This window comes from Centruroides vittatus, unplaced genomic scaffold, assembly GCF_030686945.1.
Source record: "Centruroides vittatus isolate TY-2023 unplaced genomic scaffold, ASM3068694v2 contig_484, whole genome shotgun sequence".
Taxonomy (NCBI): domain Eukaryota; kingdom Metazoa; phylum Arthropoda; class Arachnida; order Scorpiones; family Buthidae; genus Centruroides; species Centruroides vittatus.
Window position 1 is genome coordinate 1479454 of NW_027122274.1, and position 18559 is coordinate 1498012.

The 18559-nt window shown below is 28.2% G+C and overlaps 1 protein-coding gene and 2 pseudogenes across 3 annotated transcripts in view; all 3 read left to right on the top strand.

Annotated features, from left to right (window-relative positions):
* LOC136977999 (potassium voltage-gated channel protein Shaker-like) overlaps positions 1-18559 on the top strand; it is a 145253-nt pseudogene that overhangs the window by 21455 nt on the left and 105239 nt on the right.
* LOC136978000 (potassium voltage-gated channel protein Shaker-like) overlaps positions 1-18559 on the top strand; it is a 113057-nt gene that overhangs the window by 15334 nt on the left and 79164 nt on the right. For 2 of the 3 annotated variants that reach the window (XM_067273632.1, XM_067273631.1), the window contains exons 2-3: positions 3266-4838; positions 10076-11976. The exons of the other annotated variant lie outside the window; for it this stretch is intronic. In XM_067273632.1, coding sequence (XP_067129733.1) covers positions 3266-4799 — 1534 coding nt within the window. In that variant the 3' untranslated portion in view covers positions 4800-4838; positions 10076-11976. Of the gene's footprint in view, positions 1-3265; positions 4839-10075; positions 11977-18559 lie in introns of those variants that run through there. 3 annotated transcript variants of the gene reach the window in all.
* Positions 127-17901, top strand: LOC136978002 (potassium voltage-gated channel protein Shaker-like; annotated as a pseudogene).

Sequence of the window (18559 nt, forward strand, 5' to 3'; positions counted from 1 at the left end):
CTTTTGAAAAACTTGAATTACTCTGAATACAGATGTCAAATTTCTTTAGAATCAAAATAAATAATTAATTATTTTGTTTCTTTCTTCATTAATAAGGTAGTTGAAAAATTGTTTATAAGCATATAAAAAATTTAATCTCAATAATCTCAAATGATGGATTAGAATTTCCTAATTCAGAAGTCAGAAAATAAAATAAAAAAACGCTTAATATTATTAACAAAAATCCAACTAAAAATAAATCCTTCCAGTTCATAATCAACAATTAATATTTCAACTTGAAAGTGTTAACAGTTTTAAATTTAAGACATAAGCATTATAATTATAAATTCAAATCCATGAAGCATTATAGAGTAAATGCAAGATTTTCTGAAAGATTAAAACTGAAGACAAGCTTAGTGAACTTTATCTTAATGGGACATAAAATAACTGATTTCCGTTCAATTATTAAGCAAGACAAAATTCTGTTACTTGCAAAGCTTTCAATAATAAACGATCGAATGATGATAACCAGACCACAGATTTTTATAACTGAGACAAATAGCATAAATTCATCAATTATTCTAACTGAATGAATTCAGTATTGGAACGATAATATGAATTCGTCGTTCATAATTCATTCTCCCGAGTTTTAAGCTAATTCTTATGTTCCAGTACAATCGAAACATCTGTTTTAAGAGCATGATTCCTATAAAAATATAATCTAGTCTATGAATAAAAAGAAATTTAAAATTTTTTTCATTTATAATACGTGTATCGTAAAAATAAAAATAATTCACCGAATTTTTTATAAAATAACCAATATGTTTCTCGAGTTTAAAATATTATATGACAGTTATTCCATTTCATAATATTTTAATACTTTTTCTATTTCACTTTTTAAAAATGGATTTATATACGTAGAGGCACTAAACGAATAGGCCCTAAACGAATACGGATAGACTTTATAATTAAGAAAAACCAGAACTAATTATTAAAATGCATGAACGTAACAGCAAATGCAAATGCGAACAAAAATCATTTTGGTAGTTCCGATTCTTGCGTAGACTTGACTAGAACATAATTATACTATAACCAAGTATATCAACATCATTTAAATTTAATTGTTCTAAAATATTTCAGTCGTGAGCACGAGACTGATTAATTTCTGCACATCAAAATACAATACAAATCATACATTTCCTGGTAATACATGCAAATTGATCAAATACTGTAAAATTCGTGCATATAGGTGTTGATCGATTCTTTTCTCCTAAGCAGAAGTTGGTGAATAATATTTTTCTGATTATTCTGAGCTTATTCGAGCAGCATTCTTCAATGTACTGCACAATAGTTTCTAACGTGACAACGAACATGCAGCTATCGACATTACGAAGAATACTTGCCATTTCGCATAAACCCTTTCGATTCTGTTTCGGATGTCGCACTTGACATTGATCTGCCTGGACAACTAGTGCGACTGCGTGATAGAAACGATCTGTTGGAAGAAAGAAGAGCGAAGAGGCAGCCGTCCAATCAGCTGGGTGAGGAGACTGCAGAACGTCGTCGGGAATCAAACAACTCGTTAGGATGTCGTACTGCACCAACACGTGCTAAGTACTAAATATATATCAAATGTATTTTCTTGAATAATCTAGGGTGTATACTTACATCCTCGCTCCATTTTATCGCCTGATGAACTGCCAGAAGGATGCGGCCAATCTGGTTGTATCTCTCACACAGAACTGCATTACCAAGGTTCTGGACGAACTGGACGGATTAGACAGGTAAAAATATTCTATTTATAGAACGGAATAATCCGGATATCTTAAGAGGAAAATTATAACCCGTACTTTATCAGCAATCGACTCACTAAACTCAACAATCGATTTCGGATGCTGGATGCTCACCAATCGAAAGTGTCAGAGCTTATCAAATTTTTGCAAATCGGAAGTAATTTTATCCGCGGATTATCGAAGATAAAACAGATAAATGTGATAATATTTTCTCATAGAGTTTGATGGCAAGAAATTCGGAAAGACATTTGAATACTTTATGTACAAATCATTCCTCTTAAAATTAGTATTTAAGAGTAATGATTTTTTTTTTTTTCTCTAAGGTTTGATCATCACTTTCATCATTCACATTAATATCTTATTTCAGTTTGGTTCTTTACATATAACTCATAAAATCATTTTAACAATTTATTTTATTTTATTTTATTTTTTGTTATTTAAACTTTAAATCGAACTCTCTCCAATGCATCCGAAGAACAACCTTTCTAGATTCCATCATAACCACTAGAATGAGATTCTATTTGTAAGAGCATTAAGTAACCTGCCTCTTTATTCATCTTATTGAAATCCCTTTTCAATGGATAAAGACATCCTCTCTAGATAATCTTTAAAGATAACATATCAAGTTATTCCAGAAATCGGTCAAGATGCATCGCTATCAATTCATCAATTTCTTCGTCTAAAACTTGAGTTGATTTTTCAAATAACTACTTGTTAACATATCTATTCTTGAAGTTGGTTCCTGTTTAATAAAATGTCAAAATTACTATTTGCATTAAGTGGATCTATCTTTTTGAAATAGATACAAATGTTTATGTACTAACAATTCTTGACCTTCATTGCACATTAGTAAAAAACACAATTACCAAGATAATTATTAATTTAAAAAAAACAGTCATCAATGACAGCTAAAACCTAGAACGATAAATAAGGATTTAAGTTGACTTTATTTTTGAATGTTAAAAAAATAATTGATTCAGGTGATAAAGAATGATCGGTTGTCACGCCGGTAAGTCATTGTTCAGCCATTAAAGATATAACACTTTGAAGGGTTGGGTTCAAACATCTATCGTCAAAAATGCATTGTCATCAGATAGTAATGTAACGAGTTGTTTCCGGTTGCAAATTCTCTCTTATATACAACATAGAATAGTTCGAGTAAGGAACGCGTCGAATCGATACCTCGGCTGCAGCAAGCCGAGGGTTGATGACGTCAGATTGGCTGCGGTCCGTCCAGCCTCGCTACAGCTGCGTACATCCGGGATCCATCGATAAAATTAGGCTTGCGTCCGAATATATGAACGTGATAGGCGTTTTATAACCAAAATTTCGAACTTACAATCAGGAGAAAAGTGGGGTCTTAGCCCCGTACTTCATCCTCAACATGTGGAGTTGCATGCGCCGTTGTATCGGCGTTCGTCATCTACTTGCTCCAAGATGGAGGCTGGTAATGATTTGTTACCAACTTGTAATCTGTCTGTTCCTTCCCTTAGGTCACTTCCCAAGTTGAGCAGCGAGGATGTCAGAGGAAACGATGGACAACAAATCCCGTCCAACGACCACGTGTCCTCGCCATCGATGCCTGCCTTCGAACCCATTCCCCACGATCACGACTTCTGCGAAAGAGTGGTCATCAATGTCAGCGGATTGAGGTTCGAAACGCAACTAAGAACCCTCAACCAATTTCCCGACAGTCTTTTGGGTGATCCCACCCGAAGAATTCGCTATTTCGATCCATTGAGAAATGAATATTTCTTCGACAGAAACAGGCCGAGCTTTGATGCCATCTTATATTATTATCAAAGTGGAGGAAGGCTCAGGAGACCAGTTAACGTCCCTCTGGATGTATTTTCGGAGGAAATCAAATTCTACGAATTGGGTGATTTAGCATTTAATAAATTTCGCGAAGACGAAGGTTTTATAAAAGAGGAAGAAAAGCCTCTCCCCAAAAGGGAGTGGAATAAAAAACTGTGGCTATTGTTTGAATATCCAGAGAGTTCGCAAGGTGCCAGAATCGTGGCAATTATCTCAGTAACCGTGATTCTTATGTCCATTTTTATATTTTGTTTGGAAACCTTGCCAGAATTCAAGCATTACCGCCTATTCAATACTACTAATAATATGACAAGGGTCGTGGAGGATGAAGTGCCGAAAACAACCGATCCATTCTTCATTATAGAAACATGTTGTATTTTTTGGTTTACTTTTGAGTTACTAGTACGTTTTACTGCCTGTCCTGATAAACTAGCCTTTTTTAAAGATCCGATGAATAGCATTGATTTAGTTGCCATCATTCCATATTTCATCACATTAGCTACTGTTGTGGCGGAACAAAAAGACATCCATTCACCTCTCACTCTCACTGACAGAAGTGGCAACAACCAGGCGATGTCCCTTGCCATTCTAAGGGTCATTCGTCTTGTTAGAGTTTTTCGAATATTTAAACTTTCTAGGCATTCTAAAGGTCTTCAAATTCTTGGACGTACATTAAAAGCAAGCATGAGAGAACTAGGATTGCTCATATTTTTCTTGTTTATTGGTGTGATATTATTCTCTAGTGCTGTGTACTATGCTGAAGCAGACTCTGAAAGATCATATTTTAAAAGTATCCCTGATGCATTTTGGTGGGCTGTAGTTACTATGACGACTGTGGGTTATGGAGATATGAGGCCCGTTGGGGTGTGGGGTAAAATTGTTGGTTCATTGTGCGCAATTGCTGGTGTGTTGACAATTGCTCTTCCAGTGCCCGTTATTGTTTCCAATTTTAATTATTTCTACCACAGAGAAACAGATCAGGAGGAAATGATGTCGCAGAATTTTAATCACGTAACCAGTTGCCCTTATCTGCCGGGCACAGTTGGCAGTAAATTAAAACGAGAATCTATGACCGATTCTGCATCCGACATCATGGATTTAGAAGATGGAATAATGCTCACTAACGAGGACCCACACAAAAAGCCCAGCTATATACCTCGACACAATAATAATAACCAGAATAACTCTTCTGCATTTGAGACAGACGTCTGATGGAATACTTCGTAAGATGCCACCAGAGTCTGTTATTGTGTATCCTTTCTTCTCAGGCAAGTTTAATTTAATATAGAATAGATTAGTGTGACGGAAAAATCTATTAATGACTAAACCAATTACAAAAATATAAAACAAATGTCAAAACAGAATATTTTTATATCAATATTTCATAATTTAACAACAATTTTTAATAATACTTATGACTGATATAAGGGTGAAAAAGTTTCCCTTAAAAAATTAATTAACTTCTTAAAGATTTAAAACGTTTAATCAATTATTCGTTGGTTTAATTTATTCGTAAATTCAGCTTAAATAAATAAAATACAAATTATATTAATTTATTGTTTCGTGAACTCAGCTATTTAACTCGAAAATTTTAGAAATGCTAACAAACATGCTATTAAAACATAAATATACTGTAATTTATCCGATGCGAGTGTAAAAACAAATTCCCCCTCCTTCATTTTACTATTCATACGCATTTTTTAGTAAGCACGCCTTTTATTTGTAAAATTCGTCTTTCTTTCATTGTCAACTCTGTCGACTATAAAATGTATCCTAATTTCAGTTCTTAAAATATGAAAATAATAAGACAGTATAATATACGAAAAATATATATAATGACTCATTCAAAAATTTCGAATTATAGCAAAATTTTCGCTAGAAATCATGTTATTATATTATATTAAAACATAAATTTGAAATCATAAATTCATATTAATTTTTTTTTCTTCTCGATAGGCAGAAAAATTGTGCATTAAGATGGAAACATTTTTAGGCTTTCATATGTGTTATATCAGTTATAAATTAAATACTGTTATATATGTCAAAGGCATTTCAATTATATCAAAATTAAGTAAATTTGATATTAAATATTTTAAATTTATCATTAAATAGTAGCTCGCAATACGCTTACAGTGCCATCTGACGAAAGAAAAGTGAAATATTTCCTAAGTTCTTCATTGAACGATAGTAGATGAAAATAAATAAGACAGCTAAAAATAAATATTTGATAGGTCATTATTAAAACTCTGTCTACTCCGTTCATCATGAAATCAAGATTTTCATGGTTTTAGTAATTATCATGTTTTTCGAATTTTATTTACTTCATTAAAAACAACCCATTAAGCATAAAGTAGAATTCATTTAAGATAGTGAATATAGGTAATTTTGTAACATATTCTGGAATTCATTTCATATGAATTAAAAATTATTTCATATTTCAGATAGAGGTCTACATTTATTATTGCTTTTAACATTTTAAAAGTTTATTATTATTATGTATTTCTATATAATTACAAACATTTAATGTACTGTACGTTTATTAATTACTATGTTATGAAAACTTTAATTTTTTATTCATTTCCTTTATAATTATTTATTTCCTTTACACTTCGTTTTCCTATATTAGTTAACATAATTTTATTTTGAAAAAAAATGCATAGGTATAATATATATATGTAATATAGTGAATTTAAATAAAATAAACAGCAATCCAATATATTCAATTTAGATTTATAAAAATACTCATGTTGATGCTTGTAAATTACAGCGATTAGTAAGTTTTATGAATTGGTGCGATAACAATCATAAAAGAAACCTGGAGATCTCAAATTATAAATGAAGGTTAACAATGATTTTTCAAATTCAAAATATATAAATGCAAATAATTAATTTTATTTTGAGTATTTTTTATATTAGGTTAGGTCTAAATGAATCTATCTATGTATATATATATAGCAACAATATAAGGAATAATTAGCAAATATCAAAAATAATCATTAAATTATCAAGTTAAAATTTTTTATTGCAACGTCAAGGATTTTCTTTAATAAAAATAAATTAAAATTTTAATATCCGAATCAGAATTACGGATAATCCTTTTAATTATTATATCAAGATAGTTCATTTTATCATTTCACATGTTAAATACTAAAAAGTTTAGTGACGTTAATTAGAAAACAAATAATAAATTCATTTTTAAAATAAAACAACGATTAAATGAAATTTTGAACATATCGAGAAGAGTCTATAAAATTCTCGATGAGTTGTCTTCAATAAAAACGTTTTAATCCGTATGCAAACGGATTAGACAGAGTTGATTATAATTCGAGTAAAAAACGTTAATTTTTATGATATTCGCATATTAAAGAGAATTCTACTCATTTAAATAAAAATAAAATGAAGTAAAATATAATTCAAATTATTTATGAATCGAATATTTGGTTCAATACAAAATTTATTTACGGAAATTTTTAATCATAGAAATGGGCGATTTAGTTCGATCATAAATAGCTTTACAGAGAATGTTCTAAAATCGAAAACCGGATTCAGATGTTCTTAAAACGAATATTTTATACAGTCTTCTAAGTACTTATCGGTGGCATAATTGATAGTTTCTTTCATCCTACAAAATTCAATATATAAAATAATATTAACGTCATTTCTTTTTTCTATCAGGAATGTCGATTCAAGTCATGTTTAAGAATGAGCCATTTTTAAATATGGTTTTTACGGAAAATAACCTTATTAGTGAACTCAAATTTAAATATTTTGAATTGTTTAATTTGTAATATTTTAGGAAAAATCTGAAGTAAATGATGAAATATGGGATAAAATCCTTTTATTTATACTAAGTATCGCTTATATCAAATTTTTGAAAATATACACGCTACTGTAAATATAATTCATACTAAGAAAGACTGTCACTAAAAAAAACTTATGACAGAATTTAAGTGAAATCTGTCATAATTTATACTAAGAAATAGAAAGTTACTATTATTTATATATTTTATAAAAAATTAAAAGTAAATTCGTTAATAAGATCTACGTATATATACCGGTAGTTTATATCTAAATTTTCTTTTAACTAATTAATGAAATATAAACGGAGCTACGAAATATTGGGTGATTTTATTAATTTTCGAATAAGTACGAACTGAATTCTTTAATATAGTTAACAATGAGTGAATTCTTGAAGCAGTCTTGTGATCGTATGTCTATTTTATGCGATGTATGGTCATTAACAACGCATATAATTTAGTGTGTTAATAGGGTAATTAAAATTTTATCTTAAAAGGAAGGAACATATGAGATTTTATTGCAGATAGCTTATCTTACAAGTTAAAAAAAATGTTCTGATAAAATATTTTGGGTTTAATGCTTTAAAATATCTAATAATTTAGCACATTGTTTGAAATATCTCTGCATTTGAGATTACATAGGCTATATAGATAATAGTCATACAAGTATATAAATTCTAGCTTATTACAATATCAATACATACTTTGAAAATAGTAATAAATTAGTTAACTGTTATTGTTTAATAATAAAATTTTATTCGTATTTGCGAAAAAAATATGAGGAACATTCTGCACATCGAGATATCAAATACGGTATATAGTTGAACCCGATTAACTGGGGCTCCATATTATCCAAGATTAACCCGTAAGTGATAAAAAATACGATAATTTTTCTTATAGGCCTACTGTAATACATAAAAGAAAGTTTAAAAGGTATCACAAAATGATTTGTTCTGTTACCTTTTATCATTTAACTTCAGTGTGAGATAAATCATTTATATTAAATTGTAACTACAATAATGCATATTTTTATTCTTCTTGTACGTATTAGCTGTATAACACGTATATTGTACGTGTTGTTCTTATATATGATTAAATTCTCTAAGGTATAAAGAGACTATATAAGGTAAAGTAATATATCATATATTTCATATATTCGTAATTTTTAATCCGAAATGGCCGTGGCTGTTCGTTTTGAGTTTTTGGGTTATGCGAGGTAGGAACGGTCTACATTAACTCGGATAATCTGAGTTCTACTGTATCAGTATTAAAAACATGGTAATAGCTCGAACAAATTGATGGAAAACGAACTTATTAGTTATTGTATCATTTAAAATGTTATAATCTTACAATTAAGTAGAGTTTTTTTGAATATATTTTTATAGATGCAATAGGTATTCTCGTGAAGGTGAACATTTGCTCAATATTTTAGATGTTTAATTCAGAGTATTACAATCATCTCTTCATTAACTTTTACTACATAAGTGAAATATTATTATAGTTGAATTTTAGACATATTATTTATTTAATTAATTATTTTAAAATAGTTTAGGATGATAATTATTTAATCATAAAGAAATATCTATTAAAGTCATTTTAAATTACGTAAAACCGGCCAACTTTGTCAGAATTTCCATATAGTTTTTAAACGATTAAGAATTTGAAAGCTGCACTATCTCAGACTGATAATTTGAAACTGGTTGTAATAGGTTTTGCAATTTTATGTATTTAATATTTGATTTTTTACGATTTTTTTTTTTCAAAAAAAAATCGTAAAAAATCAAATATTAAATATTAGCATTATCCATTTAGTCGAATATCTTCTTGAAATTGTAAAGAAGCAAGAATACATTAAAAACTTAAAAAGGCTTAGATTTATTTACAGAAAATTCGAATTATGTTCATATTTCATCTGCATTAGTATTATATAAATTTACAGGCCATAACAAAAAGAAATATTTTTATTCATTTTTTTTTCTCATTATCAAACAGAATTTGAATATAACTTGGGAATTGAAGTATAATTCTTATATACAGTTTTGAGAGAATATATTTCTATATAATTGGTCTTCAAAAATTTTGATATCTTTTAATGAGAGTTCGAAATCGTATGTTTTTATTTTAAGAACATTGAACAAATAGATACGGATTTTTAATTTAAAGTAACCAAAAGGTATTTGTTTCTGTTTGTTGGTAGAATCCAGATCTGTTAATGCAAAATATTTTTCAATTGTTTAATTTGATGTATATTATTCAGTGAGTATCAAACTTTTTTATAATTATTTTTTCAAATTTCAGGTTGAAAAGTTTTAATATTTTCATCAAAGCTTTAACCAAAGTATTTGTTTGATCCTTATACAATATTGTTTTTCTTGTCATCTTCTCTAGAATGCATACCTTTACATTTTACATTTATTTACATTTATACAAATTAAATTGAAACTAATAAGTTAAAGAATATTCTGTCAGTTCAGGATTTCAAAGCTACTTGCTTAGTATCAAAGTTGGACGGTTTTGCGATACAACATATTGCAAAAATGTAAGCATAATAATTTAAAATTTGAATTAATATGAACTAAAACAAATAGCATTTATGAATTATTTTAAGGTATAGAATTTGAAATAGGTTATAATTTAAAATCAAGCTATATATTTTTTTGAGAATATTGAAACTTTAACTAATTTTTTCAGATATTGATGGAACCATATTGGTTTCGTTTGCAACCTGCTCGATTTGGGTAGGAACTGAAACGTGACTTCTTTTTCTACACACCCATCATCTCTACTTATTCATGTTTTTCACTGAAAATTTCACAATTTACGGTGGAATTATTCGTTGTCATAAATTAAACATAAAACCGAAACAGTATGCTAAGGACATGCATAGTATTCCAGAGAACTGGAATGGCTTCAACTAGATTCAAATTCCCCAAGTAGTTTCTTTTGAAACTAATAACATGAATCCAACTTCAAATCATTCCAAGTAGTTTCGTGTGCAACAAATTAACATTATAGCTAATCATTTTAATTTATTTAAGAACAAAAATATTAGTAATTTCAACATTCTAGAACCTATGTAAAAAGTAGTATTCGTTAACCAGTATGAAAAGATTTTCAAAATTAGAATTATTATTAGTGTTCATCTCCATAAATTTAGACATTTTCCAAATTGTCCCCGTTCGATGTGTATGTTCTGCGGTTTTTATTCATTCAATCATCAGTAGCTGTTTTTTTTCTATAAAATTAAGGAAAAGAAAAACATAATTTGAAGCCATAATTAATTAATTCTAAAATTCTGTGGAATACTATTCCTAAACCTGTACAAAACAATAAACCGCCATTTGTTTGCTCCTATGTTAAGAAATTTGCTATGTAAGTATGGCAATTTCTAATTAAGTGCTCTTATTAAAACCTATGTTATCAAAGCAGGGAAGTGGAACACAGGGTCACTAATTGTGAAGAATGTAAAGTTGTTGACATAAAAAGTGTCCAGGAATTAAGACCGGCGAGCTTATTAATGATAACTTCAATGTGTTCTTCTTAATTGTGCATATCAAGGTCTTAAGTTTATATATCGCTGTCTTTTCCTCGCCATTCTAATCTAAAAAACTCATCCATTCTAAAAACAAGATTTATCGGAACGGATAATTTGAAATTGCCAAAATTGTCCCTCGTATATGTACAAAATATATATTTTTTTGCGACTATAATGTCTAAAGTGCAATTAAATTGCTGTGTATGCATAATGTGCTTATTTTGTTCCTTTCTTTCGATTTTAATACAATAATTGCTACAAAATAGATAAAATTGAATGTTTGTAATTTACCAGGGTGTGTAGTAATTAATCATCTATTACCTAGTGCTCAGTTGTTACGAGAAGAGACTATAGAATCAACAGCAGGACGATTTTAAAATAGTTGACAGTCTAGTTTCATATAGATAGATAGAACAGTAACCTATTTAGACATATTCAAATGTAGTTTAGTGTAGACTAAACCGATTGTTTAATGTTGAGAATCACCTCATAATTTTTAAGGTTCATTTATAAAGTATGAGTGCTTTAATAGATAATTAGTTTACTCCGGCCATTTTTGTTGGCAATGTCGCGTTTATCCTATGTTACACGCGCTTTACAGTTATATATCTAGCGTCCAAAAATTACTATATTTCCATCCAGTATTAAATAAGAGACTATTAAATATTTACAAAAAGCGAAATTTTTGTTGCATTTTTAGTTTCCTGCCTTATCCTCAGGCCAAATGTTCTGCTGTTGCCTTATGTCTGTTAGACCAAAAACCTATAATAAAAATGTCAAAGAAAACAAATGGTGGTTCCCACAAGTTGAATGCTGCAGCCGTCCGGTGCTAACTGTCATGATTTGCGAAACTATTTTACATTGTCCTTCTTTCTAGTATTTTAGTCCGATTGTCTGTTATGCAAAATGTGATATAAAGCAAACATATCGGGGAATAAGTGATTTTTTATGTGGTTTATTCCCACGTGATGTTCCCTTCCTTGCACTGTGTAGTATTATAATTCAAGACTGTAGATATCGCGCTGAAAAGAATAAAAGCTACAGTTCGTTTTACCGATATTGTCTGAATTTTCTTATAAAATACTTACAGAATTTACAAGTGAATTATTAATTAATAGGTTAAATATTAAAATTACAGATGTATACGATTAAAATAGATTTTAAACCTATATCTATTTTGGTTAAATTTAAACTTTTACTTTGTAATAACTGAAATAAGAACGACAGATACGTATTATGGCCGCATTTTAAAGATAGTACAACTAGAGGACTTTATTATAATAATATTTATTTATATTCAATAATTGAAACTGATAATAAATTTCATGTAATCATTTATAAAAGTTAATTACTAAAATGAATAGAACATTCCACAGCTAAAAAAGAAATCAAAACTATTAGATTACTTATTCTTTAAGTAATAATTATCTGAATGTTTATTTAGACTGAAAATGAATCAGTCTTAACAATGAGGATGGTGTCATATTGTCTAAAAAACATTCATTTTCTACTAATAAAATATTTGAATTTTTCATTTTTGTCTTTTAATATTCATCTAAATTGTTTATTCGAAGTATTTATAATAAATAAGGCATTTAAATTAAACATGCCTTTAAATCGCAGTCGTAAATAGAAATATAAAGGAAAGTGATTCAAATTACACTTATTATAAAGTATGAACAAGTTTGTGTAATATATATTTTAGCTATCATCATTACAATCTCATTAAATCATTATATCGAATTATTCCCCATTTTTGTTAATTATTTATATTTAAAAATGTTTTAAATTTTACTCGAAAGATTTTTATATATTATGTATGGCAGCATAAATCTAAAAACGTTCATCTTAAATTTTTTTTATTTTCAAATATTATCGTATAGATGTAACTTTTTAAATGCTTAACTTCAGAGCTATAACATGTAAGTATCAGTTGAAATAAATTTAAATTAATAAAAGACATTTCAAAAATTCATAAGTAAAAACAAAAACAACATAAAGAAAAAAAAATGTTATAAAAGAGATTATACAAAAGTCATTTTTATAAGGAAGTTAGTTTTAAATGTTATTTGATAATTTAACAAGATTACAATCGCTTTTTATCGACAGTATAAAGCATGTAATACATCTTAAGACAATGGATATTTGAAGTATACTTCTGGAAATTAATAAGATCATCTACAAGTTCTCATAAATCATAGCCAATATCATTTACAAAATGAACTGTTAGTAAATTTATTATTTTAATTTTTGCTTAAAATTTAAATCATATGTATTGCAGAAACTCATTACTAAAAATTATCTTCATTAACATACATAAATTTTATTTTGCATTTGACGAATTATTAAATTTAGTTCCAGTTAAATAATTCGACTATTATTTCAAAGTGGATTTTATATTAAAATTAAAACAACTGTTTCAAAAATAAAATTGATCATTATACCAGATGTAAAGTTAAAAGTTTGAGAATTTGAAAATCGCATCTCATGATAAATGTGTTAAGTAATAAATTATCATCATATATTATCATCTATCAGGTAGGTTGTTTTATCATTTACCTAGTGAAATATATATGTGTGCATATATAAATATATATATATAAACTTGTATAATCGGTAATCTATGATTGTCTATCCAAACATCTGTTTTTATAAATGATATTTAAATCGGGAAATTACGATAATAAAACATATTTTTTATTAATAACTGTTAACTTTCTCAATTTTAATGTAACTTTTAAGTAATGATGTTGTTAAGAATTGAATCGACCTTTTAAATTTAAATTTCCGAATTAAAAAAATAAATTGTACTTGTCTATTGAATTATTATTAAATATGTAATACGTCTTTTACATTCTTTGAGTTTAAAGAATTATAAAAATAAAAAAGAATTCATATTTATTTTTATTTGTTTTTTAAAAGCTTAAATAATACAGCATGAAATATGACTCTGGAAGTTAATTGAAAACTTTTCCAGAAATTCAACAATATGATGACTCATTTATCAATAACTCATTTATTTATTAAAATGTATATTAATTATTTCATCATTTGTTCAATGCATTAATTCATTTTTTGATCTTTCATGTTCATTATTTTAATAAAATGTATTTATTTTAATTATAATAAAAATGATTTTGGTTTTTAAATATAAAACGCGCGACATTTTTTTTTTTTTTTTTTAATTAAAGTTCCTAATGAAATTGTGAATAAGGTACAGTAAAAATAACAATATGTCGTATAATGTCCATACTTGCCATCTTTCTCAAAGAGCAATTGAATTAATTTTGCATGATCGTTATAAATAAAAATTATTTATAAAATTGGTTTTAGTGAGTCATTTTAACAATTTTATTAATGAAATAGCAATGGAAATTTAATAAAATTTTATATAACGAATTCAAACGTAGTGATTTTGTTTAATGTTTAATGAAACAAATATAATTATTGATAAAGAAATATTAATGAAAATTTATTACGAAAATATTATGAAGCGGAGAAACAAATTATCTTAGAAATATTTCTACGAAAATATTACGTTTCACGTACTTATGAAAAACTGAAAATTATCAAATTTCCTAACTTTTATTTAAGATTTCATTAATTATGGGTTTCAAAGGATCTGCAGATAGAACTTCGAAATTCTACTGAAATCTAAAGATTAACAACCAAAAGGATAACTGCAGATGAAACTGGTTTTCCGATAACTTCGAATTTATTTAAAATTTATCTATACTAATATAGCCTTCAGCTTTTTAGACCAAGACGAAATTAAGAATGAAAAGGAATTTCCAAGAAAAAATATTTTGGTAATTATAATGACGTGAACACACAATATTGACTGCACTGTAATGGTTTATGGATTTATTTTGTTTGCTGAAACTCGAAGAATAAAATGACGTTTAGATAATCAGTAAAATATTTTAGCAGTTTTACAATGAATTCAAAATATAAAAACTGATGGTTAATTCAAATGGATAATGAAGATTCGAATCTGAATTACATTTTTATTTTAAAGAAAAAATTTTAAAATAAAACATAATAAAATTGAATAATCGCAGCAAAACATTTAAATTAGTGAATTATATTAAATTATATCTACAAGTATCATACAAGAAAATCAATACTTGTTACTTCAAATTTTTTTAATAATGTAATATCTGGATAAATGAACTTAAATTTCCACAAAAGTTTATGATTTTTCTATGACGAAATATATCGTGATTACAAATGTTTTTAGAAATAAGACAATATAAACAATACTTAATTCAAAGTAATTTGAATAACTAACTGTATATTTGTAAACATATTACATATACAAGAATTTCAGGTATTATTCACATGAAATAAATTTCTATTTACAGTACCACACTAAAGTTTCTCAGTTTTCAGTTAATGTTGTTCCAAAATAACTTTAGTCATTTACAAATAAAATGCATCCAGAATATAATGCAAACAGTACGATAAATATCTTAGCAATAATATACCTCCAAAGGAAATACTACATTTCTCATCATATTTTATCAGTAACCAGCATACTAAAATAAAATATCTGCTATAACCCTTATTTGATTTTTCTTTCACAAAACACAAATTTCACATATCTAAATCAAAATTTTCAGACTAAGATAATGCAGAAAATATAAAATCGGGGGCCTTTCCCCGTTCTTCATCTTCAACATACGAATTGCATACGTCATCTTTATCCATGTACTTCACCTACATGCTCCAAATGGAGGCTGATAATGCTTTCTAATCAACTTCTAATATGTCTGTTCATTCCCTTAGGTCACTTCCCAAGTTGAGCAGCGAGGATGTCAGAGGAAATGATGGACAACAGATCCCGTCCAACGACCAAGTGTCCTCGCCAACGATGCCTGCCTTTGAACCCATTCCCCATGATCACGACTTCTGCGAAAGAGTGGTCATCAACGTCAGCGGATTAAGGTTCGAAACACAACTAAGAACTCTCAATCAATTTCCCGACAGTCTTTTGGGTGATCCCACCCGAAGAATTCGCTATTTCGATCCATTGAGAAATGAATATTTCTTCGACAGAAACAGGCCGAGCTTTGATGCCATCTTATATTATTATCAAAGTGGAGGAGAGGCTCAGGAGACCAGTTAACGTCCCTCTGGATGTATTTTCGGAGGAAATCAAATTCTATGAATTAGGTGATTTAGCTCTTAATAAATTTCGTGAAGATGAAGGTTTTATAAAAGAAGAAGAAAAACCACTTCCTAAAACTGAGTGGAACAAAAAACTGTGGCTATTGTTTGAATACCCAGAGAGTTCGCAAGGTGCCAGAATTGTAGCTATTATATCAGTAATTGTTATTCTCGCGTCCATCTTTATCTTTTGTTTGGAAACCTTGCCAGAATTCAAACATTACCGTCTATTTAATACCTCCAATAACATGACAAGAGTTGTGGAGGATGAAGTGCCGAAAACAACCGATCCATTCTTCATTATAGAAACGTGTTGTATTGTTTGGTTTACTTTTGAATTACTAGTACGTTTTTTAGCCTGTCCTGACAAACTAGCCTTTTTTAAAGATCCGATGAATAGTATTGATTTAGTTGCCATCATTCCTTATTTCATTACATTAGCTACTGTTGTGGCAGAACAGAAAGATCTTCAAACACCCCTTACTGTGAAAGACCGAAGTGGAAATAATCAGGCAATGTCTCTGGCTATTCTGAGAGTCATTCGTCTTGTTAGAGTCTTTCGAATATTTAAGCTTTCAAGGCATTCTAAAGGTCTTCAAATTCTTGGACGTACATTAAAAGCAAGCATGAGAGAACTAGGATTGCTCATATTTTTCTTGTTTATTGGTGTGATATTATTCTCTAGTGCTGTGTACTATGCTGAAGCAGATTCTGAAAGATCTTATTTCAAAAGTATCCCTGATGCATTTTGGTGGGCTGTAGTTACTATGACGACTGTTGGTTATGGAGATATGACGCCTATTGGGGTGTGGGGTAAAATTGTTGGTTCATTGTGCGCAATTGCTGGTGTGTTGACAATTGCTCTTCCAGTGCCCGTTATTGTTTCCAATTTTAATTATTTCTATCACAGAGAAACGGATCAAGAAGAGATGATGTCAGAGAATTTTTAATCATGTAATCAGCTGTCCATATCTTCCGGGCACTGTTGGTACCAAAATGAAACGGGAATCTATGACTGATTCTGCATCCGATATCCTAGATTCAGAAGATGGAATATTTATCAATAATGAAGAATTTCAGAAAAAACACAATTACATGTATTCATACAATAACAATAACCAGAATAATTCCTCTCCATTTGAGACTGACGTCTGATGAAATGGTCTTTATATGCCAGCAGGCTGTTATTGTGTATCCTTTCTACTCAGGCAAGTGTAGTATAGTGTAGAATAGATTTTTATTTAATAGCAATCTATTGATATCTAAATCAATGGTTGTTTCAAATCCATATGAACTGATGACTTTTTATATGATTTATTCAAATCTTTTATCAAATATTACTTTAATGATTGTTTTATAATGTTTCTTATATATGAAAATAATCATTTATCATTTGTCAGAATTATTCAAATCACATTTTCATAATTATCATCGTAGAATATCATGTGTAAGTTTTGCAGGTTGAATGAAAAGTATATGTAGCTCATATACTGCATTAATTTTCATAACATCCAATGAGTTAATACACTTGTTGACATCACATAAGTAAAAATCACACTTTTAAAAAATTAAGCTGCTAATATTTATCAAATTTCTATTTTTATTTTTTTAGAATTCTAAATAATTTTCGTATTTAATTTTGAAATTTATAGTTTAACAGCATTCTTAATCTAGTAAGGTATTGAAGTAGAAAACTGAATTGAATAACAATGCTTATAAATCGATTTCACAATAGTGATATCTCACACCATCATAATAGTCATCGAGAAAAATAGTTGTTAATTCTAATTCAATAATTTCTTTTATTGGATCAGTCCAGAAAAATATATAGAAATTTAATAGGAATTTGATAAAAATTAAAAATTATATAAAATTCTGTAAACATTATTTACAGCAATTAATTAATGAACATTATTAACATATTATTTTGTGTTTATTATTAAAATATCATATGTCAAATCATATGGTATTATAATAAAATTCCAGTATTTTAATGATGGCTATAACACAATACGGTATATTCCAAAGTGAATTACATTCTGAAATCATACTACGAAAAGCATGCACCTGTTACTAAAGCAATCTGTAACAAAACTAGAGATATTTAAAACATTTTCGAAAAACAAAACAATATTTAGAGATAAATATTTGATGCTATGATAGTAATTAGTGATGGCGTTTGATTGCTTAGAATTTTTTCTTATATTTACTTTAATTGCTTTATCAAAGATTAAAGGTACACAATTCATTTCAGGAAATGAAAGAATACAGAAATGAAAATATAGAGATTAATTTCCAAACAGTTTTCTAAAGCACTGAAAATCTAAGATAACTTTTACGTCGAAATTATACTTCCTAAAAATAATTTTAAAAAGTACAAATGCTTTGGATTTAGTAAAGTAAAAATATAGATTTAGCATATAAACTTTATTTACTTACAACTATTTTATTTTCTGAATTTTTAGAAAGTA